The sequence below is a fragment of the Numida meleagris genome, chromosome 6 (assembly GCF_002078875.1).
Source record: "Numida meleagris isolate 19003 breed g44 Domestic line chromosome 6, NumMel1.0, whole genome shotgun sequence".
NCBI classification, from domain to species: Eukaryota; Metazoa; Chordata; class Aves; order Galliformes; family Numididae; genus Numida; species Numida meleagris.
The window spans coordinates 45,528,896-45,556,602 of NC_034414.1; the positions used below are offsets into that span (position 1 = coordinate 45,528,896).

Sequence of the window (27,707 nt, forward strand, 5' to 3'; positions counted from 1 at the left end):
GTGAGAAGCAGTGAAATGAATACGAGTCCATACTAGTTAAGCTTATATGTTTTGCAAAGTAACTCTAAAATTGCTTGTCAAAACAGTAGAAAGAAACAGTATTTGAACAAGAAAAGGGTATGCTGGATATTTCAATTACAAGTTAATTAACAAAGGTTTTCTTTAAATATTTAAATCATGGATAATTAATACTTTTTTGTGTGTGTGTGTGTGTGTGTGCGTAAGGTTCAGAAAGCAAACAGTAGAAAGCTTTATCACTTGTTCCAAGTGACATTCATATCCCTGTGCTCTCAGATCAACGATTAAGGTTGTGTCAAGTTAATCATTTCAACTTCTTTTTTTTTTTTAATGAAGTATAATACAAGAGTAAAACAATATACACGCACACTAACTACTACCTAAAAGTGATGGTTCCTCGATAAGAATGAGAAACGAACAATTTTTAAGAAGTCCCCACAGGACAGATTTGTTTAGCTAACAGTTTTTATCTTGAGGACAACAGTAAGTATCTTCAATGCATTCAATTACAAATCACTTTAAATAATTAAAAAAAAATTAAAGCAGAGTTCTAGTCTCTGTAGGAAAACCAGTTAACACTCACATTTCCTTTCCCAGAGTAAAATAATAATAATAAAAAAATAAATTTCTCAAATGTAAAAGGGAATCCACAGCAGATTTCCCATCTTACCAAGTACTCCTACACTCAGAATGCTGCTAAAACCATAAGGAAAAGAAATGAAATAAAAGAAAAAAATAAAAAAGGGAAAAAAAAAGAAAAAAAGCCAGAGGAAAGTCTATCACATTTACAGTGCTGTTTGACTGATGATTTTCCATGATGCCAGCTAGTGCCTTGTCTGTATAAATGCTAGTATTGAAATAATAATCCTCTGGTTTATCTATTGTCTTCAGTAGACAAGTCAAAGGGCAGATGAAAAAAACAGTGGAAGATTATTTTATACTTCAGTAAATAAATATATTTTTGCAAGTGGGAAAGAGTTGCAACAATAGAAAGGGCTGCCCAGGGAGGTGGTGGAATCACCGTCCCTGGAAGTGTTCCAGAAATGTTTTGATGTTGTACTGAGTGACGTGGTTTAGCAGGAAATGTTGGTGATAGGTGGACGGTTGGACTGGATGATCCTGGAGGTCTTTTCCAACCTTGGTGATTCTATGATTCTACATAAACAATCAAATAAAAAGTCAACACACAAGAACTGAGTTCTTAAAACTTTTTAATGGAGAACCAAATTATTTACATTCGATGTTTGGCTTTCAAACACTGGCTCTAAAAGCATAGAATCACAGAATTGCAGGGTTGGAAAGGACCTCAAGAGATCATCAAGTCCAACTCTCTTGCTAAAGCAGGCTCCTTACCATAGGCCGCACAGGTAAGCATCTGGATGGGTCTTAAATATCTCCATAGTAAGAGACTCCACAACCTCTCTGGGCAACCTGTTCCAGGGCACCGTCACCCTTACCATAAAGAAGCTCCTCCACATGTAAGTATAGAACTTCCTATGTTCGATTTTTAGGCCATTGTTCCTTGTCCTATCACTACACACCACTGAGAAGAGCCTGGCCTCATCCATTTGCCACCTACCTTCCATTAGATATTTAAAAATATTAATCAGATCCACCCTCAGTCTTCTCTTCCCCAGGCTGAGGGAAGCAAGGCAAACTCTTTGTTTTCCCACTTCAATCTCTGTTCAAGCTGGGAAAGGACAAACTTTATCTGGAAAAATTTTAAGCAGCCACGGTCTGCAAACTGCCTGCTGATGAACTCCTTAAAGAAGCTGAGTTCTCGACACATTGCCTAATGAGGCTAGAGATCTGTGGCATAATAACTGAAACAGCTTTCATTTAGCATTCTTCCATGAAGAGCTTCTCAGTATCTGCTGAAATAATCTAGCAATGCACAAGATCTCATTACAATCATATATGATTAAAGTGCAGCATCTTTTGCTAACTGCAAAGTAGCAAGTCACATGCACCTGGCACTTTCACTGAACCTAATGAGTTCTTCCATGTTTCTATAAATAGAGCTAATTAATAGCCAGTCACTTAACTTGGTAAACGCAACATTAAATTTGAATATGGGTCAGCAGCAGTAAAGACAGTCTCACCTTACTCAACACACATCATCTAAATATAAGCGCAGTTATTTTTACAGGCTATATGAGACGAAAAACGGCCTGCAGCAATAGGGCTACAAGCCTGTAATGTCGCATTCTAACTTGCATGACATCTCTCACATCCTTAACAAGAATGTAACTGTAATGCAACACAGCTCTCTTGTCAGATATCTGTAGTAGTGTACTAATCTGTGACAATATAGTAAACATGAACAACATTTCTTAACTAAAATCAAAAGTTAACAGAGTTGAGAACTGGAAGAAGTGTCAGACTTACAAATTGCTATGTTCGCCTCTGAGCATCTGTACAAAGATTCAAGGATATGCAAAGCCAAGTACTGTAAGTTCATTTTTCAGTCATCTTGACTTACTCAGCAGTACAAGAATCATGTTACCTAAGATTTCAATAAGCTTATTTCCCAGTTAAATATATACTTGTTATTTGAGCACCACTGACAAGCTGCATCTCCCCAAATTAACACAATATCCTACTACGCAAGCATCTCATCTCTGCTCCCATAAGCAAACAGAAATTGCTTAGAAACACAGAAGATATTGCCACACACAGTATTTGAATAATGCCTATGTGTTCTTTCCAATATATTACCTCATTCATATACTGCTGAAAACTTGCAAAAACTTAATTGTCCTGGTCCCAGAGACCATACCCCTAGGAGAGTATTAGCTTCAGTCATTACTGAAATTGATTCTAAATATATGCTTCCATGTGATAATAGTGCCATACCAATTTTTTTCCAGTTCATCTTTTAAGAAAAGCATGGTAGGGAAAGCTTTTTCCTCCTTCTCAAAATGGAGCACTGCCAATTAAATTAATCTAGTGAAGAAAGTAAACAAATGATAACGAAGAGACAAAATTAAACTCTTGTAACAGAGGTTTGGGAAGCTCCATCTTTTCACTGCTATCTTCTATACTCCAATTGAAAATTACCCCTCTGCTGACTCTTCAAGTCAGTCACCGAATCTAAGAAAATAGCGTCTTAACAAAGTCATAGCTTTGATATTTTATACTACAGCCATTCCAGTAAAACACCTGCTACACATACATACAGAGCACAGCACTGAATACTGCCCTATACTAACCAGGTTTCTGAAGCTTTGCCTCATGCATACTCACTTGGCTAGTCTACTCAGTGCTGTTTTAACAGACACAGAAGCAGATAACTTCTCATCAGATCCCTCTTCCATCTTTCTTCTAGTCAAGATGTACTTCATCACCACACTAGCAATTCTGGACTTCTTCCCTTGTAGGAATGAAAGCCAGGTGCTGCTTTGCATCATTAATTGTGCATTGAGGCCTCTGGCTCACAAGTTCATTGAACTGCACATTGCAGAGTGGGAAAGAACCCAGCATGAAAGAAACAAAAAAGATTCCAAAGGTCATTCAATAGGATTTTTCTCATTGTTTTGTTTAAATTTTACAGTGTTGTGTTTTGAGAAACCTAATGAGATGCTTTCTTTGGAAGCTCTGAAACCATATATCACTAATTAGACATTGTCAAGAAAAGAATAACAATATTTTAATCTTCCTTGCTGGATTCGAGTGCCTTTTCTGGCTTACTCAGTATTATGCCTCTCACTTACGTGCCTCCTAAATGCAATGTCTTCAGCTAAAGCTAAATGCAGCGCTGAGACTTAAAAGCACTCTTTTAAGAATATTTATGCATATGTAATTCATTTTTGTAATGAGAGTTTTGAGGATATCTTTGTGAATGCATCACAGCCAGCAGATTGCTTTAGTTCTAAATAACTAAATTCTGCTTAATGAAAGAATTTTTTTGAGTTAAAGACTGCAGGGGTGCAGAGACACTAAACTGCATATTCTGGACAAAGATCCAAACTTTGCTAATGAAAAGTATTGTAATTTAATGAACATTTTTCCAGTGAGGTTTACAAAACAAACAAGAAAACAAACAACTTTATAGATAATACATTCAGACACACTCTGGAAAGACTGAAGAGGCAGTAAGAACTCTTCTGATTTTTTTTTGCCATATCTTAATTTCTAAGATCAGAAATACATATATGCACATATGTTTATATGTGTAACCTCTCAAATATTTGTGTACACACACCCCATATATAAACACACACATGAATACCTACACTCCACAGTTCAGCAAGTGCTTAGAGACCTCAATTCCCCTGCCATGTTCCAATTCTGTTTCCTCTCCCTGCAAGTACCACTGCTGTTCTTCCTCTTCCCCTTCTTTCTAGCAATCTGAAGATAAAACTCCAACAAAACTCAGCTCAAATTTGACCTTGGGTCCATTTTTGCACTTCATTTCATTCATACACATATACTAAATCTTCCTTTGCTGCGCAGAATTGAAAGACAAACTTCATACATTCAGAGCAAGAGTAAGATTGCACAGGCGCAAAGCAAGTCATTTCTAAATTCTTGGACAGACAAAACTGTCTAAGGTTACAGAGTCACATGCTCATTTAAGCACTTTGTCAAAACTGCAGAAGAGTAAATAACGTTTCTACTCAGGCGTCTCACTCAACCTGTCACCTCTGTTACAGAGGGAAAAGATCAGAGCAAGAAGGTAAGTATTTGAGGCAGTCCTATCTAAAAGTAAGAAAAAAAAAGTGTTAGTATGGCAATTAAAAACTACCATCAGTTTTCAGTCCTAAACAGATCAGTATAAAATAGGATACATATCTTCTGTTGACTGCAAATCCAGATGTGCTGGGTTTGCCCAAAGCTGGATTGACATGAGGTAACTGAAGCAGGCCTTTTTATTGCCAGTCTGCAGGCTGCTGCACTGAGCTGTGCAGTCACGCTGATGCGTGCACACGAGCACTTCCCTATTTCTCGGAAATACAGTGATCTGTTCATGACTGCCAAAGAAATAAAAGCTAAAAGCTTAGAAAACTTTTCTCTTTGCATATTCAGGTTATCCTTGAGCCTGCAAACACAAATACAAATTGCAGTGAAGAACAAAGTCCCTATAAGAATAATTTGTATTTCATTGTGAAGTAACTACAAACCTCCAATAACCTCTGAAGAGGTTCTCCAGATTGAAATTTTTAATAGTCCACTCTCACAAGGAGAAAATAGAAATTTCAGGGGAGGAGGAAAAGAAGGAGAAAATTAATCATACAACTGCTAATTAATGTACACTATTTAGCTGTAAATTACTCTAAATATTTCTAGATGTTGAATACTGAATTTAAAACTGCTCTGCAACTTCAGCCTTATTCTAGAACACACGGGAGATGACAAGCTTACAACTGTGGGGAGGGATATTAAGTTTCATTAATCATCCATTCAGAATGAAAGCAGAGGAAAAAAAAGCAGCAATTCTAGACTTGAACAGAACAGCAGAAAAGCAATAGTCACCAGGTTTGGCCAGGTAAGCTGGAAACCAGGCACCCAGTAGAAAGCACCAAGCCAACAAAGTCTGATCAAGATTAGATCAGGCTTGATATCACAGATTTCAGTGTTTAAGTAGAAAGCTTGAAATCAGAAGCAATAAAATAAAAAGCACATCTAAGCAGCAGACATGCTTTTTTTTTCTCCATTTCTTTCCTTAAAAGGCAAACTGAGAAAAATATTCCAGAGTAGAAAAGAAATAAAGGCAAGAGACAACCCTTACTATTTTCTAACAAATTAATTTTACACCAAATAAATTGTATAATACCCATCCTTTCTGCAAAATTGTTTCAACTGTTCTATATTTTCATGAGGTTAAATAAATCAGAGCCAAAAGAGCTGACCCCTGGGAAAAAAATCAGTTAAATTATTACCATGGAGTTCTTTGGAGATAAGCAAATTTATGCACATAAAGTTGATCAAATGACAGAAATTTTTATAGGAAAAATGTGACAAATCCAACACAAATCCTCACAGATGGGCAGGTTTACAACATATGTAAAAAATCCCCGTGTCTTTTCCTTTCAATTTTCAATGAAAATAGTCAATGTCTTCCAAGACTGTTAGAATCAATCCTTGATCAGTTAACAGTGAATGCTACTGAAGCCTTTCCTAATTTATTTGTTGACTTCAACACTCTATTTATCATAACAAAAATTACATACACATATCAAACTCAAAATTAAACATGGCAGACCAAAGCAAACATTCAGACACAAGAAATTCTCATAAAACCACAGCATACAAACAACCACTTTCCTCTAAACACTGAGCTCCCAGCCCTTTAATCAGCTTTCTAAACTAAAGTGGTACTGCCACCTCCAGATAACAGGCTAGCATTACAACTTTCGCTATCCCGGATTCCTCAAAAAGAAAAGAAATTAACATCATTTTCTGAATTATTTTTAAATATATTCTGTTTTAAAAGTTTATGAAAATTAAACTGCAGAACAAAAAAATTGTTTTAAGTCCTTTTATCATATTATGACTGATTTTCTCAATTAGCTTAGTGTAACCTAGGCTAAGAATTCCAACATTCACTAAAAAGCATTGTGAATCAAAGTTCTTCAGTTCTGTCCACAACTACTGCAAAATTGCACTGCCTTTTCAACCCTTAATTTTCAGGAACAGTGATAATAATTTTAGCATACTGTCAAAGTTATTTTGGCATTCAGATATTCAAGGACTTTTAAATACACATCAAAAATTTGATGGGGTGACAGCAGAGTTAAAATGGAAATCTTAATAGAGGCGAGAGTCTTGTCAACCTAGACAAACCCTGATTACTTTAAAGGATCTAAACCATCCTCTTACTCATCTGCAAATATGGTACTCTACCACTGTGTTGATACATACGCTAGCAATTTCTTAACTTTGGACAAGATATGGATTAACTTCTTAAATATTTTTCCAGATTAGTATATTGGAATGAGTAATCTTACCTTTAGTAGAGTACGCTTCAGCAATCATCCGTAACCTATATGGTGGCACAGCAGCTAGCTGCAAATCATCAACTCCAACTCTGGCATATGTGTTCAGAGCTTCCTTGTAATCACCTTCCACATAGTTCAACTTGGCCATAATTAGGTTAGCTTCTTGTAAGAATTCTGGCTAGAAGGAATAGGAATAAGAAAGTTTTTATTCCTGAGCAAAACACATCTAATTCTTTCTGACAGTTATTCGGCCTGTTTTCTGCATATATTCACTGTGGAAACCTGAAGTAGATTTTTTGTAAGAGAGCAAAAATCCACCAGAATTCTAACTCCATTAGGGAAGCTGGACGCAGGGGTTGAAGCCATTTAGTCATACTCCACCAAGCTATTGAAAAGCATTATTAGTCATTTTCTGAATTCATATGCTTACTTACACATGCATGAGAGATAACTCTCTGTTAAGTTCCAGCTTTGCCAGGTGACAAAACTATTTAAAGGCAGGCTATCATTACAACCTCTCCAATGATTTCAACACCATAAACACAATATAGTATCAAAACTTAAGAATGTTTATTCTACAACCTATAGATTTACATAATTTGCACGGTCTCAGAGTGTCAAGGTAGAAGGAAGGTCTTCAGAAAAGGATTCATGGAAGAATGAAAGAAAAAAGGAAGACAAACTAACTCTCCCAGGAATCACGGAAAATACAAAACAGGAAGTTAGAGATGACTGTAAAGCAAGGTTCTCATCTCACAAGAAATGGCCATGAATATAGAAAAGTGATATAGTAGCTATAGCAATAGTTAATCAAAGGAACAGAATGGTTAAGAATATCAAAAGATTGTGACATAATTATTCCTCTCAAGTATTAGCCTTACTGTTCTCCACAAACATAAGAAACCTTTCTTGAGTGCTTATGAGACTACTGCAGAAATTAGTGAAATATTTCATATTTTTATAACATTTCTTTTTCATGTACTGCAAAGAATGATTTAGTTATGTACTCCAAGCAAAACTTCCACAATACAAGCTGCAAGTTCTTCGTGTAAGCCTTCTAGAAGTCAACGGGAATTTTCTTGTTCTTCTAATGAAAGACGGCAAAAAACTTACCTGAACAAAGATCCATGAAGAAACAAAGATACAAAATAGCACAGCACTGATGATGGGAATAACAATAAAACAAGAAATAAGAATTTTCCAAGTTTTTCTCCATAATCAGCAATGTAATCCAGTCAATTTCAACTTTTCTAATTCTTGCCCAGTCTGACTAACTTACCTTTAGGTTTCCTCTATCAAGTGCTGCTGTTAGATGCTTCCTGACCTCAGTGAGCTTTGGCCGGGGGCCCCGTGGACTACTGCTCTGTTTAAGAGCATTTTCCTTCAAAAACTGTTCTAGTTTGGACTCTCCAAGAAGAAGTTCTGCCATATCATCTGAAAATAAATTTAAAGAACAACAACATGAAATACTGGAAATCATTTTATTTCACTAATATTTCAGTATAGGCACCATTGCCCCCACTGAAAATTTCCAGACCTGAATTTTAAATACAAACTAACTAAAATAAGCATAGAGCCAATTACTTAGATTTAACACATCATATGGGTACATCATTTTGCTTTTCAATTTATCTTGAGGGACAGGGCATCCACCATTTCTCTGTGCAATCTGTGCCAGTGCTTATCGTAAGAAACATTTTTCTTATACTCAATCTAATCTCCAATTTAATCTAAATCTCCTCTCTTTTAGCTTGAAACCATTTCCCCTTGTCCTATCACAACAGACCCTGCTGAGGAGCCTGTCCCCTTCTGTTTTACAATTCCCCTCTAGATACTGACAGGCCACTATCAGGTCAGCTCGCAGCCTTCTCTTCTCCAGGCTGAACAGACCCAGCTCTCTCATCCTGTCCTCGTAGGAGAGCTGTTCCATCCCTTGGATCATTTTTGTGGCCCTCCTCTGGATGTGCTCCAGCAGGTCTATGTTTCTCCTGTACTAAGGACTCCACATCCAGATGCAGTACTCCAGGTGAAGTCTCACCAGTGCAGAGTAAAGGGGATGTCACTCAGGATTGTCTCTGATCGTTATTCATACCCGGGCTGTAAGAATGTAGCTATCACCCAGATATTGTTACGGTTCCATACATCTCACAACTTCAGTGTGACATTCTATTTCTCCTAGTTTGTTAAGAGGCATACCACCACTTCAGGAGATAGTGTGTAATACTGAAATTCAAGAAAGTGGTCATCCTCTGCCTTGTGCCTATCCAGGACAATAAAACTTATTTAACTGAAACATACTCAAAAGTTCTTCCAGGGAACAGAGAGCTATAAACATCATCACCTCACTATTTGGGACTTGGAAATACCATATCATGTCTTGTAAACAATGTCTGAATACGCAAATATTAATTAAAATTAAATAAGTAAAATAGATTTTTAAAGAGGCAGAAGCCAAAATGCTTGCAGTCAGGAAACTGCTGACTGCCCTATGCCCTTTAGCACTATCCTTAGAGGTTGTGGGAAGGCACACAAAGATAGAGATAAGTACAACTCAGCATTAAGGTGGCAGAAAAACCTTCCTTCAGCAAGTATAAATGCATCAACATTAGCTTGTATTTAAGTACAGTGAATTTCAGTATTGTGTCAGCTGGACTAGTATACGTGAACTATGTGCAGTGCCTTTATACAGTAAGCTACAAAGACGAATTCTGTCCTGTAATGGCCTATCAACTGAAAAGACAAAAATCTAGAAAAAAAAAATTCCATTAAAACTCCAGCTAACTGCTGATTTTTAAATCTAAAATTTCCAAATTTCTCCAAGAGACTTTAAGAGACCTGACAAATAGCAGAGATATCAAGGGACTCATTATTTTTCCATTTACGATTTTAATTTGATGTTCTGAAAATTATATCCATGGTGATCTGCACATGCATGTGTTCTCAACTGTACCTGCTCATGTTTAATTGTTTAAACAGTACTACAGAACAGAAAGATCTCAGCTTCCAAATGAAGATGAGACAAGCCATGGACACAGCCTGCTTAGTTTTCAGATTTTCAGAACACAGTTGTCAGATTTGCAGTTCTCAAGTTTGCAGTAACAATTCCCTTCCTCTGCCCACCAAACGGAGTTCCTTCTGATACTTTTGGTGGCTATCTCATCTTTAGATCAGACTACAGCAGGTGATTTAAAGTGTCATGCTTTTATGTATACTTCCTTCTTTTAAGAGCACCTTTATACCTTCTCAAGAGTTCTGCTTTACCTAAACCATGCTCTTTCTCTTCAATTTATCCTCACAGTGATGAGGCCCTCCCCATACAGCTTTGATTTACCCTATCGAAAACATTGGTATCTTGATAAAGAACGGGAAAGCAAAGTATTTCCCTGGAGCATCATTACTATGGAGACATTCTACAAAGCAGTGATACTCAGCATCTTTAAAATATGTATTTAAGGCATACAATTCCCGGCCCAAAGCAAACAATGTTATTCAACAATATAGTCACAAGATAATAATAAAACTTTATTAGCCACTAATTGCCAACTAAAATAAAGCTTTTATTTGCCTATTCAATGCTCATATGGCAAAATTTACAGTTGTTTAGTTGCAGAACAAGTTAGAAAGTCTAGCACGCAATTTCCATGACATGACAAAGAAGTTCACCACTTCACCAATCCTGACTGAAAAAGTTTTCATTTTAAACTGTCCTTAAATGTATCAGATATTTAACAAAACAAAAAATATCCATTTGTCAAATTTAAGTTCTGACAAATGTAAAGACTCAGTTTGTACACTACAGTATTTTACATGTGGCTTAGACTACACAACACTGAAGGTTAACTAATCTCTTTGCACACAGAAAATTTAATGTTTCTGAACAGAACTAGAATGAGAAAGTTCTACAGTGAATAGTAATTATTTCAGTAGTGCACAAGAAACCCATTTAGTCATGTTAGCAGGAAACAAGCAAGTTAGAGGACTTCTGTATTTGGTCTGTCTGTGAGGACTGAGCACATTTTGAATCAACACGGTTCATAGAGTCTTTCCTGTGTTTAGAAAATAGGAAGGGGGAAAGAATTCTTTGCCACAGTGTAAGTTTTACCCATACATTAGAAAGCCAGGAAAGAGTCACTGGTTGCCCTCAGCAAAAGCATCGGAGGGGCCCAACATCAGGCTCAAAATCCCACACCACAGCTGCCATTGCCTCACCACTGCCTGCAACGCATGCTCTCCTCAGAAAGGGAACAAGCCATGGTGAAGAAGAGATGGCAGCAGAAGGATCCCTTTTAGCTTTCTAAGATTTAGCAAAATTAGCTCTCAGCTGTTCTCCAAGGTCACGCAGTTTATCCCATCATCTTTGTGTGCTCACTCCACTATAGCAACGTCCTTTTTGTTCTGGGAAACCCAAAGCTAGATGCAGAATTCCAGATGTAGTCTCACAAGTGACTAACAGTAGGGAACACTAATTACCCTCAAACTGAATATGAACCTCCAACACTGCTGAGTAACCTGACAGGTCAGAGGACCTGCCTCATCAGTATAGACAGCAGCATAAGGGTACTGTGGGTATCCATTTTGTCCTTTGTCGCTTGGTTTCCAAACCCCACAGAGCACCAAAATGTTAATCTTCCTTTTACTGACACCATACTCACATAAAGACCTCCTTGTTGCCCTTTATCTCTTACTAGTTTCAGCCTCAGCTGAGCATTGCTTTTCCCTTGCAATGTCTCTGCACTTCTACCAGTCCAGGAAATTACACGTGCTAACCCATTACATCTCTAATCCCAGTAAGATCATTGCTCTGCGACTGCACACAGGTTTCTAATTCCTTCATTATCTGTAGAGAAATACTGACTAACACTTTAAGTATGTCAGCATGGAGTAGTTTTCTATCAATATCAACAGATTTTCTGTAAGTATTGATACAATATATTAAAGTGCATAAATGGTACAGTTGTTTCTGCAATAAAACCAATTTTCAGAGGGAAGCAACATGCTAAAATAAAATAAGATTGTTTTACTTGCTTTAAAGACACTCAGCATCTGCTTTGTTACAGTTTATTTTCTGCATGTTCTTGCTTTTCCTTCAAGCAGAAATCTTAGTGCAAATGATAAATATCAATAGCTTGGGTTGCATAGCTTCACTTTCAAGCTGCAAACTAAACAAGATACAAAACACACCAAATCTAGACCTGACATTTCATAACAAATCCCCTTTGTTACAGTCTCATTCCAAATTCCACATTTCATTACCATTGCCACTGTATTACTGTAAACAAATTAAAAAGACAGGTATTATGACCAGCATTACCCTGCTCAAAGATAGACTTTGCAGGCCATTCTGTAGGGCTGAACTTCCCCCAGCTGTTCCATCTCTCTGGAAATCAGTCTGCTTGCACAGAAAAGATAGCTGCTTTTTACATAGCAATGCAGTTCAGGTTAGAATTAGGTGTAAAGAATCTAACCTGCTGTGTGAAAGGGGCTCAGAGATCAGAGGCCCACTCCAAACCTACAAAACCATTCTTTAGAGCAGGATGCAACTATTTGCCTTGCAAAGAATAGGAACTGAAAGGTCCTTTCAGCCAAGGCATTTTACTAATAATATTTGGAACAGTCTTGAGTGTTCTCACAATTTCTGTTTATGAGCCTCTCTACACTTGAAAAAGGGAAGGAAAAACAAGAGCGGGCCTTGAAAATAATACTTGATGTCAGCACAATAATGTCCTACTTTGGAGAGGAACAACTGACATTAATTTTGCTAATTATATTTTTAAAGTTAAGTAGTGGCTTAAAAATTGATAAAAATGTGTCAAAATGTTTAAGCTTTAAAAGGTTGATGCTCAAGTAGATAATTTCTCCCTGATTTATATCCCTCAAAATAGTAAGGTCTACCACTGTCATTCTTCAGCGCTTCAAGTACAAGAATTTCAAACACGCCAAGAAGAAACTATGACTTCCCTCCCATATACATTCATTTTTAGCACATCTCAGTAGTTCTGGCCTACCCTCCTGTAACATGCATTTCTTTAAGTCAAATACAACAGTTTCTTTGTGGAGGGGCAGGTTATTTTTTTTTCTTGTTTTTTAATAACTCCACATGAGAAAAACGTGCAAGAGCTAGAAGATATAGTTTATTCATACAAATAGCAAAATTGTCATGGAAGCACGTGAAACAACCAGTTTTGGAAGGTTACATCTCTAGAAGTTCCAATTCTCACCCACTTGTTGGGCTACAGTAGAACAAAGTAGACAAAGATCCGCACCTAGCAGTTTGCAGAATTTCTGAAACTGGGGACAGCATGAAGAGAGAAACAAGAGGAGAGGTAGGCCCATGCAACGTAAAGCTCAACAAGGCCAAGTGCAAGTTCACCTAGGAGGAACTCCCAAACACAAATACAGGATGGGAGATGAGTGGGTTAAAAGCAGCCCTGAGGAGAAGGACTTGGAGATGCTGGTTGATGAGAGGCTCTACATTAGCTGGCAAGGTGCACTTGCAGACCAGAAAAGCAAATGTATCCTGGGCTGCAACAAAAGCAGTGTGATCAGCAGGGTGAGGGAGGCGACTGTACTGCTCCACTCCACCTATGCGAGATCACAGAATCATAGAGTGGCCTGGGTTGAAAAGGACCTCAAAGATCATCTAGTTTCAACCCCCCTGCTGAGTGCAGGGTCACCAACCACTAGACCAGGCTGCCCAGAGCCACATCCAGCCTGGCCTTGAATGCCTCCAGGGATGGGGCATCCACAACCTCCTTGGGCAACCTGTTCCAGTGTGTCACCACCCTCTGCGTGAAAAACTTCCTCTTAATATCCAACCTGCATCTCCTGTCTCAGTTTAAAACCATTCCCCCTTGTCCTATCACTATCCACCCTCGTAAACAATTGTTCCCCTTCCGCTCCCTTCAAGTACTGAAAGGCGACAATGAGGTCTCCTCAGAGCCTTCTCCAAGCTAAACAAGCCCAGTGCTGCAGATCCCACCCGCAGTACTGCATTCAGTTCCGGGGGCCCCAGCACACAAAGGACATGGACCTGTTGGGGTTCAGAGAAGGCCACAAAGATGATCAGAGGCCTGAAGCATGTCTCCTACAAAGACAGGCTGAATAAGATGGAGTTGTTGAGTCTGGAGAAGAAAAGGCTCCAGAGAGAGCTTATAGTGGCCTTCCAGTACCTAAAGAAAAAAAATTCTTTACTCAGAGGGCAGTGAGGAGCTGGCACAGGCTGCCCAGAGAAGCTGTGGATGCGCCACTCTTGGAGGTGTTTTTAAGGCTGAGCTGGATAAAGACCTGGGCAATCTGGTCTAATCTCTGACCATGACAAGCAGGTTTGAACTAGGTGATCTTGAAGGTGCCTTCCAACCCAAATCATTCTGTGATTCTATGTTGTTTCTGGAAAATTTAATCTCAATCCTTCCTCCTTTTCCCACCCTAGCCCCTCTACTCTCAGTTTCTTCTCCCTGAAAATGACTTGAAAAAAAAATAGTGTTGTCTCTAACAAGAGACAAGCAAGTCCAAAGCCTTAAGTTCATACCAGCGTACACTCAGAAACTATCCAGACACCTTAAGATGAGAACCAAAGTAGTCTACAGCACCCAGATATTTTGTTCCCATCACTGGTGCAAGTTAAGGAAGCTAATAACCCATACACTAGCTAGCGATAGTCACACTGCAGCAACAGAAATTACACATGCTTTCTTTCAGAGGAAAGATGGGAGAGGACAAAACAACAGCTGCAACTTATACATAGATCTGATTAAGCATCAAAACAGAAACTGTTATTCCAGGTCATCCACATATGGCACAACACCCTCCTTTCCCTGTACCACTGCTATATAACACAAGAAAGTGCTGTGAGAGGAGCAGTGACTGTCAGACTGGCTTTCATCATAGAACCACTCCACGTGCATAGTTGCTGATGACTAACATGAGAAGACCACTCATCACAGAATGTAAATCATAAAACATACTGCAAAGTAGGATTTGTTTTTTATTGAGTCACTCATTTGTTAAGTCAGTGAGTCAGGGCGAGAAACTGGCAGTAAATTCTTAAATTAAATTATGACTGAAAGAAGGCTCTATTGACAAACATTAGCTAGAGACCTGTCAACTGTTCTGTGCAAATAAGATCGTTAAAAGCACCATGGATGTTCAAAGTTCCACTCAGATGGACATTTCTAAAACAAACCATTTATTGCATACCACAGCTCTAGCAGAGTGATTTTAATCAGTTTTGCATACTCCTTAAATAATTCTAAAATAATGTAAGTAAAGTTTGAGGAAAAACTTGCTTTTTCTTTTTGCACAATTAGTTATCTAGAGTGCATTCTTCTATGGAACACATTATTAAGAATTTAACTGCAAAAAGATTTTACATACCTTTAAGCCTTGCTTTGTTTCATCTAAATAGATGTTTCAGAAGGAAAACGTGTTAGTAAAGGGTTTTCATGCACTGAAACTGGTTTGCCACTTCCAAAAAACTTTTAGATACTTTTAGAGATACTTTTAGATCAATATAAAATCAAAGGCGGATATTCATACATTTTTCTGCTATAATTACACTATGCATCACAATTGAAAAGCAGAACAATGTCCTGAGTGGGGAGGGACGGCCTAGATTGCTCATCGCAGAACCACTGATATTATCCAATATCGTTATGTCTAATAGGAAATCCTCTCCCTATAACTACAGAATCATTGAATATCTTGAGTTGGAAGGGATGGGTCCCACGAGGATCACTGATTCCAACCCCAGCTCCACACAGCACCACCCAAAATTCAAACCCTATGTCTGAGAGCATTGTCCAGACTCTTTTTGAACTTTGGCAGCGTGGGGCTGTGTTCACTGCCCTAGGGAACCTGTCCAAAGATAAGTCTATTATAATCAGAGTCAAGTCTGAACATATCAGAATACCAAGTCAAACTGAAGGACACTTTAGGTAAAATAATCCATGTTTGTTAGCACAAAAGGAAAAAAACAAAAAATCTGAATGCTTCTAGACAGGCCAGCTGTTTTCCTTCAGCTTAGATACACTCATACAAAGCATGTTGAGAAGAACCTTGTGTGAGCACAGTTACGCCTTTCTGCAATACATATTAACCTTGACCATTTTAAAAACAAGAATAAAGCCTTGCATAAAGACAGAACAAAACACTAACATATCTTTGTAAGGCAGTAGCTAAAAATATCATGGCAGCTGCTCTGTAATCTGACTTTTAAACTTTTACTTTTTGAAGTAAAATTCTTACCACAATATTGAGATCCAAAGCATTTACTGAAAAAAAAAAAAAAAGCCAGAGAATTGTAAGGGGTTATTCTTCATTTATCCAGGATCATGGATGATGAAGAATACTTACTGCTGTTAGTTTAAGACTTGCTATGGTCTATCTTCAATATTCCACTGAATTACATGATAAAATATAAAACAATCTTCTGAAGAATGCTACCATAACCTCAAGGCATTTGCTAAAGAACAGAGGGGTTGTTAGCAGGCTATGTGGCAGGAATACCTCTCTCTGAATTCCTTTCCAAGAGTTAGTTTAGGAGAAAAGGTAAAGAATGGCTACACTGAACACAGCTCAAACAATAACAATTTGAACAAAAACTGAATACAGAACAGGAGATGTTTCTCTTGCCTGAAGAATCCTTTTCCAAGAGGTGACTTAAACATTTTATTTAATTCCACAGTGCTCCAAAATAAAACCATAGTGAATGATTAAGGGCTTCTAATATAGTGAATCAATCTGCTACCCATTGTTCTACTGAGTAGCAAATAACTGCTTTGTTAAAGTATTACTTCTCCTGTGGTGGTTCAACAGTCTTGAAAAAAAACCAAAAAACTGAATGTTATCTAGGCCACACAACTATTATTTTTGTGTTTTCTAAAGTGTTCTTAATATTCATGCATAAAACAAAATAAAATTTAAAAGGACAAAATAATTATTTACTTCAGTTTTAATAGCACAAGGAATTGCCTCTTGCAATTGCTAACACCTGTTTGGCAGCAGTCGTCAGCAGTCCAACTCCTGGTATCAAGGCTCTATGCACACAACATTCCTCTACAACCAAACATCTGCGGTGTACCGCTGTGGAGCACCAGCAAGAAGATCCATGATCCTGTGCTAACAAAAATAGTTACATCTTATAAAGCTCAACAGCTCAACATCTAAAGCCAGAAAGACTACAGGGCAGGAAAAAACAAAAAATTAGTGTTTTCTTTCTTATATGCTAAGTGATCATAGATTAAAAGTAGTATTTTTAGTACCATTTCACCCTCTTCTGAATTACACAGCTGCAAGAAAAATGTGCAGAATTAGGATAAAATCTCCTACCACAAAGATTTAAGCAAAGAGGCTCAAACTCAAACCCTGAGGATATGAATTTGAATAGGAAGTATTTAGGAATAGAAAATACAGAGCAAACTAGCTACAGAATCTGAGGTGACCAGCCAATTAAGAATCAATCTTTCTTTGTAAGGAAGCGGATAACAAAGCTAAAAGCACAATGCATCATTTCAACCTTCTTCCCATCAAAATCTTCAGTGTTTCAGGTAACATGTTTCAGACTCTTAAAATGAATAATTATCTGAATGTGTTGAAAGATCACTGTAAACATTAGTTGAAAATCAAGACACTGAAAGAGGGGAGATCAATTAGATGGAATTGGAGTTGCCAGAACAGAAGACACTGCTGCTTCACCTGTGCTGCACTGGACTCCAGACAGAGAAAGAAAGATCGGAGGAGAACACCACCTCAGCTCTCAACTCCAAACTGCAGAAGAGCAGAAAAAAAGGAAGAAAAAACAAAAAAGTAGGTGAGAAAGGGGCCAGAGGGGTAAAGAGGACGTGTGTGAGATTTCCAGTTTTCAGTACTCCAAATGAGGCCGTTAGTTGATGTGTGGGATTCCAGCATTCCTGCCTTGTAATATCTGCTGTGGTGCTTCAAGTCTTCCAAGAGGGAAACTAGCAAAGAGAGTGAGAAGTGAAACTCCTCTTGCTTTCTCTAAAGGCACTGCTCCAAAAGAGGTGAACTGCTCCGAATGTTAATTGGACAAAAGTTTCTGAGCAAAGTTTCTGTAAAAACAGCCAAGAAAAATCTCATGACATCCTAGAGTATGTTTATTAAGACCACCACTCTGAAATGGAGCTTTCTTCCAAAGAGGAGGATCTGGAAATCCTGGATCCAGAGTTGATTTCATATTCACCTAGCAGAAGTGGCATAAATCTCATGTTTCTAACTATAGTTGACCATACACTTAAAGACATTTGTTTCATTTGTGATGTATGCAGCCCATTAAGAGCAATGGCTGTACCTGACAAGGAATGTTAGAAGTCTCCAAGTACCCATTCAAGTAACTCTAACCAGAATTACATACATTAAATTGAGTGCGAAATTTGACATTTATATGAAGGTTTACATTAAAGAAAGTAAAAATAATATGTTGATCTAAATATGCTACTTATAATTTCATCACTGAATCGTAAGTAGCAAGGATTCACAGTACCATGGGATGACTGAGGTGGGAAGGGGCCTCTGCAGCTCACCTGATCCAACTGCAGCTGATCCAAAGCAGGATCTCATCCAGTCAGCCTTACACATATGGAAATCAGAAGCACAACATACACTGTCAGCTGTTCAAAGAAACTTAATTCTACATATAAGCACCTTTAATTATACACAGTCTCTCATTCCTCTGACTCTAATGCACACAGAGAGAATGGCACCCTTTTACTGTCCAGTTCTGCAGCATCTATGCATTTTTCCTATTTGACATCCAAAACTTGAAGAAAAATATCACAGAAGCCCAGAATATTTATACATACGCTTACAGATTAAGCAAGTTTACTCCTACAGTAGCAAACAAACAGGTTACAAACACTGAGGGCATACATTAAGAAAAGAAAACTTCAGCAATGACTTCAAACTGTATTTTTTCCTGCCTTTCAAAGAAGTTCTTCAAGTTTTGTGAAGTATTAAGAACAACAAAACAGTAAATATCAAACCAGGACAGACACAATGCATCATCTAGATTATTGATAAGTGTGCAATGTTTAAATTAAACTTGGCCCATTCAGTCAAATACAATACAAAGAGTCATAGAATCATTCAGGTTGGAAAAGACCTCTAAGATCATCTAGTACAACCATCCACCTACCACCAATATTTCCTGCTAAACCATGTCCATTAGTACAACATCTACCCTTTCCTTAAACAACTCCAGGGACAATAACTCCACCACCTCCCCTGGGCAGCTATTGCTGCTCCTATTGCTGCCACCTGGGAGAAGAGGCCAACCCCCACCTCAACACAACCTCCTTTCAGGGAGTAGTAGAGAGTGATAAGGTCTCCCTGAGCTCCTCTTCTCCAGACTGAACAATTCCAATTTCCTCAGCCACTCTTCATAAGACCTGTGTCCCAAACCCAGCACTAGCTTAATTGCCCTTCTCTGGAAACACTCCAGAGAAGAAAAAAAATGATGATAACATACATTGTATCTGAGATGCGGAAGCATCACCATCATGATTATGATCTTTGGGCGTTTGACCGGGAACAGAAAGTACATGCCTGTATTTGATAGCAAATGTTCTAGGAAACATACGAAGGGAATATGATTAAAAAAATAGCTTATTTCTATTTTGTTTAGCTTACAAAGACAATCAAAGAATGACTTGGAAAACAGGAAAAGCACATGCCGTGGCAGATAGAAATTCCTTTTAATCTTGCTTCTTGTCATGTTTTGTCTTAAAGGAGAAGCCACTTTTTCTGCTGCTACTAAGCAAGAGAAGACTGTAGGGAATATTTAAATGGAAGGCAAAACCAGACCATGTCACAGCGGCAGAGTCCCTTCATCCATGCTCTACAAAACAGCCACACAGCAGCAAATATGAGATGACAACAACAGAACCCAATTTCAGTTCTCTCAGGTCGAGGAAAAAAAGGTTGATAAAAAAGAAGAACAAAGGGACTGAGGAGATCCTGGCTCTGCCCAGCTTTGCATCCATCAAGCACACTTCCTTAATCCTAAACCTCACCAGTTGGGGGATTTTGTTTCTCCACTGCCTGCCCATCTCTTCGTGTTAATCATGGATTAGTTGCCAGGACAGAAGAGGGGTGTTTTTCTTCCAGTGGATGATCCAATGCCCAAAGCTCAGATGAAAGCATGCAGATGAGCCTGTCACCCACGACAGCAGATGCGGCAGTCCTTCACCATCTACCAGTGCCAGACAGTCACAGAAAGCAGCCCCATCTTGTCCTCTTTCCACCCCACAGGGTCCATCAGGGAAGCTTCAATACTTGAAAGTTTGTAACCCACGCTTGTCACTGTCAGAGATGATTATCTCAGATAAATAATCACAACTTTTAAGACAGAAAGCATATTTTAGCAACTTTCAAAAATTCTGTTGCTGTTTTAAAAGCTTTTTCTCTCCTGTTTTTACCTCTCCCACAACCTGGCTCTAAAACAAACCCCTTAAAGCCTTGATCAATGCAAAATGTTTCTCCCAATTGTGGTGAATAGACTTCCCTCTGACCAAGTAGAAGCTCTAACCCAGATAGCTGAGGCAGCTAGAAAAACAGAACAACAATGTGCAATTTCAGATTATAGTAAAAAAAAAAAACAAAAAAACTCTTTAGTTACTTAAACAGGCAATTTTTCAAATACTGTCCCATGGAAGTCCTCTCTTATTTCCTCCTTTCTTTCAGTGCAGGTGAAGCATCCAGGACCTACTTTCATTATCAAAAACAACCCACAAATATCTGCTATAATCAAGTCCTGGCCCTCTCTTCTCCAGAGAAACAAGCACACAGTTCAAAGTCCTTCCTTTGCTCCATCATCTTTGACATGTTATGTAGCAGAAACATCAGCTGTGGAAGAGCAACTGTATCAAAACTAGAGTTTCTGTTTAATCACTGTTGATATGTCATATCTTCAGAATACTACTGTGGGTGACAGAGTAACAACTGAGTGCTTAAATAAAAGCTTTCTTCCTTCTACAATATTATAGATTTTATGGATTTTATAATCCATTTTGTATCATTAGCAGGCTGGGAGTCTGCAGAAACTCTTGCAGCATCTCCTGAAGCAACAGAGTAACTGATAACATCTCAGAGTAGTTCACTGTCATAGGTGCGCTGACAGAGAAAAGACAACGATTCAGTTCTTTCTCCACAGTCAGCAGCAGAAACCAAACACTAATGATTACAGGTTTTGCCACCAACAAATGTTGCGCCACCAGGTAGACATTCTCAAATTTATAGACATTCTGCTACTCTGCTTTTTACAGGGTTGTTGTCTCCAGTCGCTCCTTATTAGATCACCAATTAAATAGCGTTCAGTACAGACAAAACTGCAGAGAATGTAACCATCAAATTTTAAAACCTGCTTACTTACAAGACAGATTTGGCACCCTGAAGGATCTTCTGACTCATTCTCTACCAAGATGCGCATAAAATTCAAACAAAACCAGTGTTGATGACCAAGAGTTTATGCTAATAAACTTATTTTCCCAATGAAAAGTTAAGCTAAACTTTAACCCTTGAAGTTAACAAAGAAATCCGAAGCAGCTTTAACACATGGAGGAGTCAAGCCATTATTTCTTCTTATAACTTTTAAAGAAACAGTGTAGCTAACCCAACATTAGCAGTTGTGAATGATGTTTCTCAAACAGTTACATGTAATTCCTTGTAACTTAACACAAGTGGCAACGAGCTCCAAACACCCAGCAGCATCAAGTTTACTCCACTCGGACCGATTTCACGCTTCCACGCAACAGGAGGACCGCTGACAGCGCAGTGCCAAGAGGAAAACCTCTCCCGCTGCTCTGCCCATTTCTGGCTGCACCTGCCATTCTTTTCCACCTTCTGCTACCCACAGCAGGCCCCCGGGAGGCGGCTCGGCTCAGCAGCCAGGAGCTAAACCAGACGGGGCACCTGGCTTTCTGCTGGGCCAGCACAGCAAGCGCCGCCTCTGCTGTTCTTCAACATGAGGGAGAGAAACAAACACGTAAGAGGAGAAACTGCACAGAGAAGGTGCAAAAGCAGGAAGAACTCCTCCAGCAGCAACAGCAGCAAGGTGTTAGACCAGCTTGGCTACTTGTGAAATCAGGCTGCCTAGGCCAGCACTTTCTCTTCCAGATGATAAGCCATTTGGAATACAAGCAGCAGGTCTACATCATCACTCGCACTGTTGTAACACCCCTGGCTATCTGAAGAAACAAAGCTGTCAGTCAAAAATAAGGCAACACATCTAAGTACCGCCACCACATTTACTCTTCATTCAGAAAAATGTGCATCCTCAGAATGTTTGTTCAGTCAATACAGCAGTGAATACAAGAAGGAAGACAGGAAAGAACACAAAGAAAGAGAAAGGACTGCATTTTGTGGGAATGCAAAAGGCATGTCACACCGTGCTCTGCAAGCTTCTCTGTGAGTCGCAGACCTCTTCCGAAAGCTTTGCATGTATAAATTGCTTTCAAACTGTATGTACAAATCAAACAAACAAATTTGATAAACACCTAAGTAGGGCAAGAGTCCTAAGAGGTTTAGAAAACCCTGGGTTACTGTGAGGATAAGCTTTAAACATGTATCTGAGGTCTTGTATTTTACAAAAGAGCAAGACAAATGAAAGCTGGTAAGATGTTTCTATTTTGACTTCCTAGTTAGATCTTAGATCTAGAAAGAAAAAGCACAGAAAGTAACAAGTGAAAAATAAACACGGAAAATACTTCTTGACCCTTAGGTTTCGGTCACTCTGCTCCTAACTCTTCTCTGCTCCCTTACTCTGCACGGCTGAAAGTGAGGAAAGACAAACTACAGAAGCAAGCTGCTGAGAACAAAAGGTAGAGAAAAGATAACAAAATAAACCAAAGAAAAAGGGAGAGTAAGATAGTAATGTCAAGCAAGCAAGCAGCGTGTTAGGAGGATGGTGTATTTCCATCAGCAAACTTGATAGCTGTGGGTAATGTTCTACTTTCATGGCAACGCCACAATGCTCATGGTAGCACAGATCAGTGAACTTCTGGGGCGTGCATTCTCACCTGACAGTAATGCAGTATTTCACATCAGCGAAGGTTTCTGCAGAAATACATCACTCTCCCTCACTTGAACTACATAAATTCACCTCCTCAGCACCTTTTCAGACACAGATCTCACTGAACTTGAGCAAGGTAACGTTCCAACTATAGCAACAGTAAATGGCCGGAAGCATCCCTGCTAACTTCAGATTACTTATTTCATCCATTCAGCTTGTCTCTGAACTGACCCAAGGTTTCCTCACTGTGTTTTCAAAGGAAGGAAAGCAAATATTTGAGCGCTGATATTCTGAGAACACCCTGAGCAGCTGCAGCCCTCATGCAGAAGTCCATGGCAGCCACTTCCTTTCAGATGTGACTGTTTCATCACAAATTCGTGGCTAACCTACAAGCAGCTTTGAAATGCGATCGTTGACTTCCAAAATTAACATTTGAACACTGCAGAATCCCAGACACTCTGAAAGCCTCAATTCCCAAAACCACAAAGGTCACAACAATCTCATTAAAAATACTGCAGAAGTTTCAGAAAAAAAATTTAAATCCTCATCAACGTGAATTCTGCAAGAAAATACACAAGTTGCCTGTAAGATCAACATGTTACACCGAATTTACTGAAAAAGAATCATCATTGGTACTTCATAAATCTTATTTCCCAATATTTGAGAATACCAACTTTAAAGACCTCCTAAAAAATAAGTTTTTCATTTTAAAAAGTCCCTTGCAGCACGTTGCATTTCATGCATACAACTGAGGTTTTGATGCCAATCAAATTTAGCAAGACCAAGTTGTACATGTTTCTCCTATATATTAAGGCCTTCATTTAAGAAGCAGCCCATTCAGATTGGTCTCAAATAGAAAAGAATCCTGTAGCCGATGCCTTCCAGTTGTGGGCACATTTCACATTTTAAAATACATTTGATTAATATTAGGTATTTTATTTGAAACAAGCGATTTCATGCTTCAAGCTTTTGCTAACTCTCAGGACAGTGCTTCACAACCATGCTGTTTATTTGCTATGAGGCAAAATTCAACAAAGTTTAGGCCATTTTCTTACAAAGACTTTTTTTTTTTTTCCTCCACTTAGTTAAACTACTGGGGAACACACACAAAGCTTTCTTAGTGAAAACTACTTTTCAATTTTATTTCTAGCAACTTGGGGTTTATCTCCATTCCGTTCCATAAGTCACATTCAGGATGTGGACTGTGAGGACAGGCACCAGGACAACCAAGCAGCCCACAGCCCAGCCCACTGCCCCATCTCCACCAGCCTCAGAGCAGCATGGTGATTTCTGTGGCAGCTGCTGCAAGTTTTGTAAATCTCTCTACACAGGGTGTGGGTGGCAAGGTGCTGGCACAGGGACTACAGGGGTGGACCCTACGGGAGGAGGCCAGACACAGCCAGGCCCAGCGGACCCACTGCAGGACAAGCTGGCAGCACCTCTGGGAAAATGTACTCAAGGAAGAGCAAAAAAAAAAAAACAAAAAACAAAACAAAAAAAAAACAAAGACAAGGGAACAGAAAGAGTAAGAATCAGCAGAGGGAACACCAAGGTCTCAGGAGGAGGAGGTGTTCCAGGTGCCAGAGCAGATGTCACTGCAGCCCAGGCAGAACACAGAGCAGGAAGATGTGCCCCGAAGGGCTGCAGCCTGTGGGAAGCCCCAGCTGAAGCAGATGTTTTCCCTGAAGGGCTCTGCCTGCACCAGGGCAAAGGAGAAATGCAGGAAGGAAGATCAGAGAGGAACTGCCCCCACCAACTGTGCTGAGCCTGGGAAAAGGCGGGAGGAAAAATGTTCTTTTAGTGTCTGAGTTTTTGTTTCACACTGCCCAAATCTATTTTAACCAACAACAAATTAATTTTCCCAAAATTGAATCTGTTTTGCCCACAATAGAAATTCGTAAGCAACATCGTCATCTTTTTCCATTCTGCCCCAGCTCCCCTAAGGAAGGGAGCTGCGGAGATGCTGGGTGGGTGCCTGCTGTCAGCCAGGGAGAACCCACCTCGACTCGCAGTTCTGCCTGACCTTTCCCGAGCATGCTGATGAAGCAAGAGCTCAGACAGAGATTTGTGTTACACAGCATGAGCGTTATTACCGCTGCTGAGTCCAGGTCCTGATGGAAAGAAATGTAGTACAAATTGGCTCCGTGCCCAACAATTCTGAGTGAGGTTAAAGACCATTCTTTCATCTATTTATCCTTGTGTGAAACCAATGCAAGTCACTGGGCACTTTCTACGATCCAAGCTGCAACTATTACTTGCAGAATACCAAAGGCAGTGACCACTCCATTAACATTTCTCTTCCCCATTCATCTGAAAGCTCTCTGAAAGTTTATAAAGCCTTTCAGAAACAATCCAGGTACGAAAATTAGTTCCAGTAAGTGCCATTTTTGTGCAACTAAAATCCTACATAAGCTGTCATTTACATTTGAACCACTAGCTTCAACCAGATGCCCAGTTCTAAGGGGAGATAGATAGGAGCTATTGCTAGCACGGAGAAGAACCACCAAGGTCATAATTAAGCCCACTCAAAATACTGCACCTCTCAAGCACCACACTTCTCCATGGCATTGCCTAATGCATACACACAAGCTTTTCCATGGGAGCAACCACTGTTATTTCTTCCTTACTAGGTTGCAGGCTTTGAGAGGACTTGAAATGTGAAATACCGAGCCCATGCGAGACAGCCCAAATAATAATGTGGTCTTGTCACATTTCTGTCAGGTTCTCTCACCCACAAATGGTCAGTTTCCAAACAGGAGGAGTAAGGAAGTCCTACTACAGTAATAGGAGGAAGAGTAACTGCTAAAGTAACAGTCTGCTCTGTCCAAACAGTGTAGGAATGAAGGGATTATAGGAAGACTTCCCCAAAAGATCCCTCCCCTCTGCAACCAACAGCAGCAAGCACAGTTCCCAGGAATACTCATAGCCTGTTAAAATGTTCCAGTATTCCAAAGTCAGAGCCAATTCCAAACAACAACATAAGGACAGATTGAAGATCCTTTATCCTCTGTTCCTTTCTCTTTCATTTAAATCTTTCATACAGTAAACTGCTCTACATTTAGCCAAAAACATCTTCTGCTATCAATCCCCAGCTGATTTGCAAAACCGAGCATTGCCACAGAAGGAGATAGTGAAGTTCTCAATACTTTTTCTTAAATAAATTGCTTCAGATTCACTAACAGGGATATGCATCAAAACATCTCTCAGTTTGTGTATCTGCACAGGCGGAACAGAGACCCTGCCTCTCTGGAGTGTCTCCAACTGATAACCTTGGCCTTCAGCCTATTAGCTACACCTGGACCTAGACCACAAAACTGCAGTTTTAGATACCCTAAATAGCGAAAGCACATATTTCATTAAATACTTTTCATTAAATACTCTTTCTGCCTTATTCCATTACAAGAGGAGCGTTGTTATCACTTAACTTACCATGGACACTCTTCTCATTTAGCTAAAACTCAGAAGGCTTGGATATTGATGTAACCATTTCTACACTATCAGAAAAAGAGGAAATACACATATAATACTTTTGCATGTTTTAAAGATCAGAAAACGCTCTAATACTACATATTTTAACTGGTACCAAATCTGGAAGGTACCATAACAAGATACTCACTGAAGCGTAAAGTTATTTCATCTTCTCAGATATGCTTTAGCGGAGTAAGAAGCACCCAGGTCAGATAAACTGAAAACTGCCAGCGATACCTCCTGCCCAGCTGTCCCTACCTGTCTGAGATACCTTCATGCGTCTTAAACCAGAGATCATTCTTCTCAGCCAGACAGCCAAAAAGCACATTTTTACTTGAACTGATCTGTAACTAGTCCATAGGCTACAACTCAATAATGCATGTCCTTAAACTAAGTGTAATACCTTTCACCTTTCAGTTCGTGTCTATTTTTAACCAGTATAATACTAGTGTGTTTCAGGATCATCACCCAGTTTTTTTTTAAGGCCAGTGCATGAAAGTCCATCTACTCCCAGTCCATCAACCTTAAATTCTCTCTCCTCTTTGATTTTGATTCAGGTTTTTGCCCTTCTATCTGTGCTTCCACAGACCCTAACCATGCTGTTTTCCCTCTGCCTATACACACGAAGCCTCTACAGCTGCTCCCGGTGCCACCAGCTCTTGCCCCACCTTCTCTGCTGTTAGCAGCCCTGCAGGCTCTGTCTCCCCAGACCTGACTTCTCCCTAAAAACGCCCTCAGGCCCAACACACACAGACGAGTGAGCTCAGATACCATCCTCATATCTTTTCCCAAACACAGAATGAAACAAGCTCAGGAATTGAAGCCAAAGAGAAGAACATCTCCCAGTTTGCTATCAATTCCCACACCCCAGAAGGAAGCACTGTTTTCCACCTCCTTTATCCAAACATTTAAAAGTAAGGAATACACAAAACAAAAGACCAAGCAAATCATTCACAGTTTTTAAGGAGAAACAAAACGAAGCAGCACCGTATGGCTGAGGCTTGCTTTTAAGCGCAGGGATGGGAGCCTTCATAAGATGTGCTATTTACAGACACATAGAGCAGCACAGCAATTACAGGCAGAAGGGCACGCAGGGCGCTACGCACACCGGCAGCATGTGCGCCTGCAAGCCCGCACGGCGAGCGCAGACCGTGCCGCTGGGACGCGAACCGGAGGGCCACGCCGCCAGCACGACCGATGGCGGAGGGCGGCTCTCGCAGCACCCGCTGCCGGGTACCCACAGGCCCCGCAGCGCCTGC

General features: G+C 39.5%; 1 protein-coding gene across 3 annotated transcripts in view; it reads right to left on the minus strand.

Moving 5' to 3' along the window:
- The window catches only part of TTC7B (tetratricopeptide repeat domain 7B), a 127,968-nt gene that overhangs the window by 99,724 nt on the left and 537 nt on the right, over positions 1–27,707 (minus strand). For 2 of the 3 annotated variants that reach the window (XR_002440305.1, XM_021402002.1), the window contains exons 2-3: positions 8,239–8,393; positions 6,969–7,137 (exon numbers count right to left, since the gene is read on the minus strand). Coding sequence is in view for 2 of the 3 variants with exons in the window: in XM_021402002.1 (XP_021257677.1) it covers positions 6,969–7,137; positions 8,239–8,393 (324 nt within the window). In the remaining variant the exon portion in view is untranslated. Of the gene's footprint in view, positions 1–6,968; positions 7,138–8,238; positions 8,394–27,707 lie in introns of those variants that run through there. The other variant, XM_021402004.1, reaches the window with a different exon arrangement.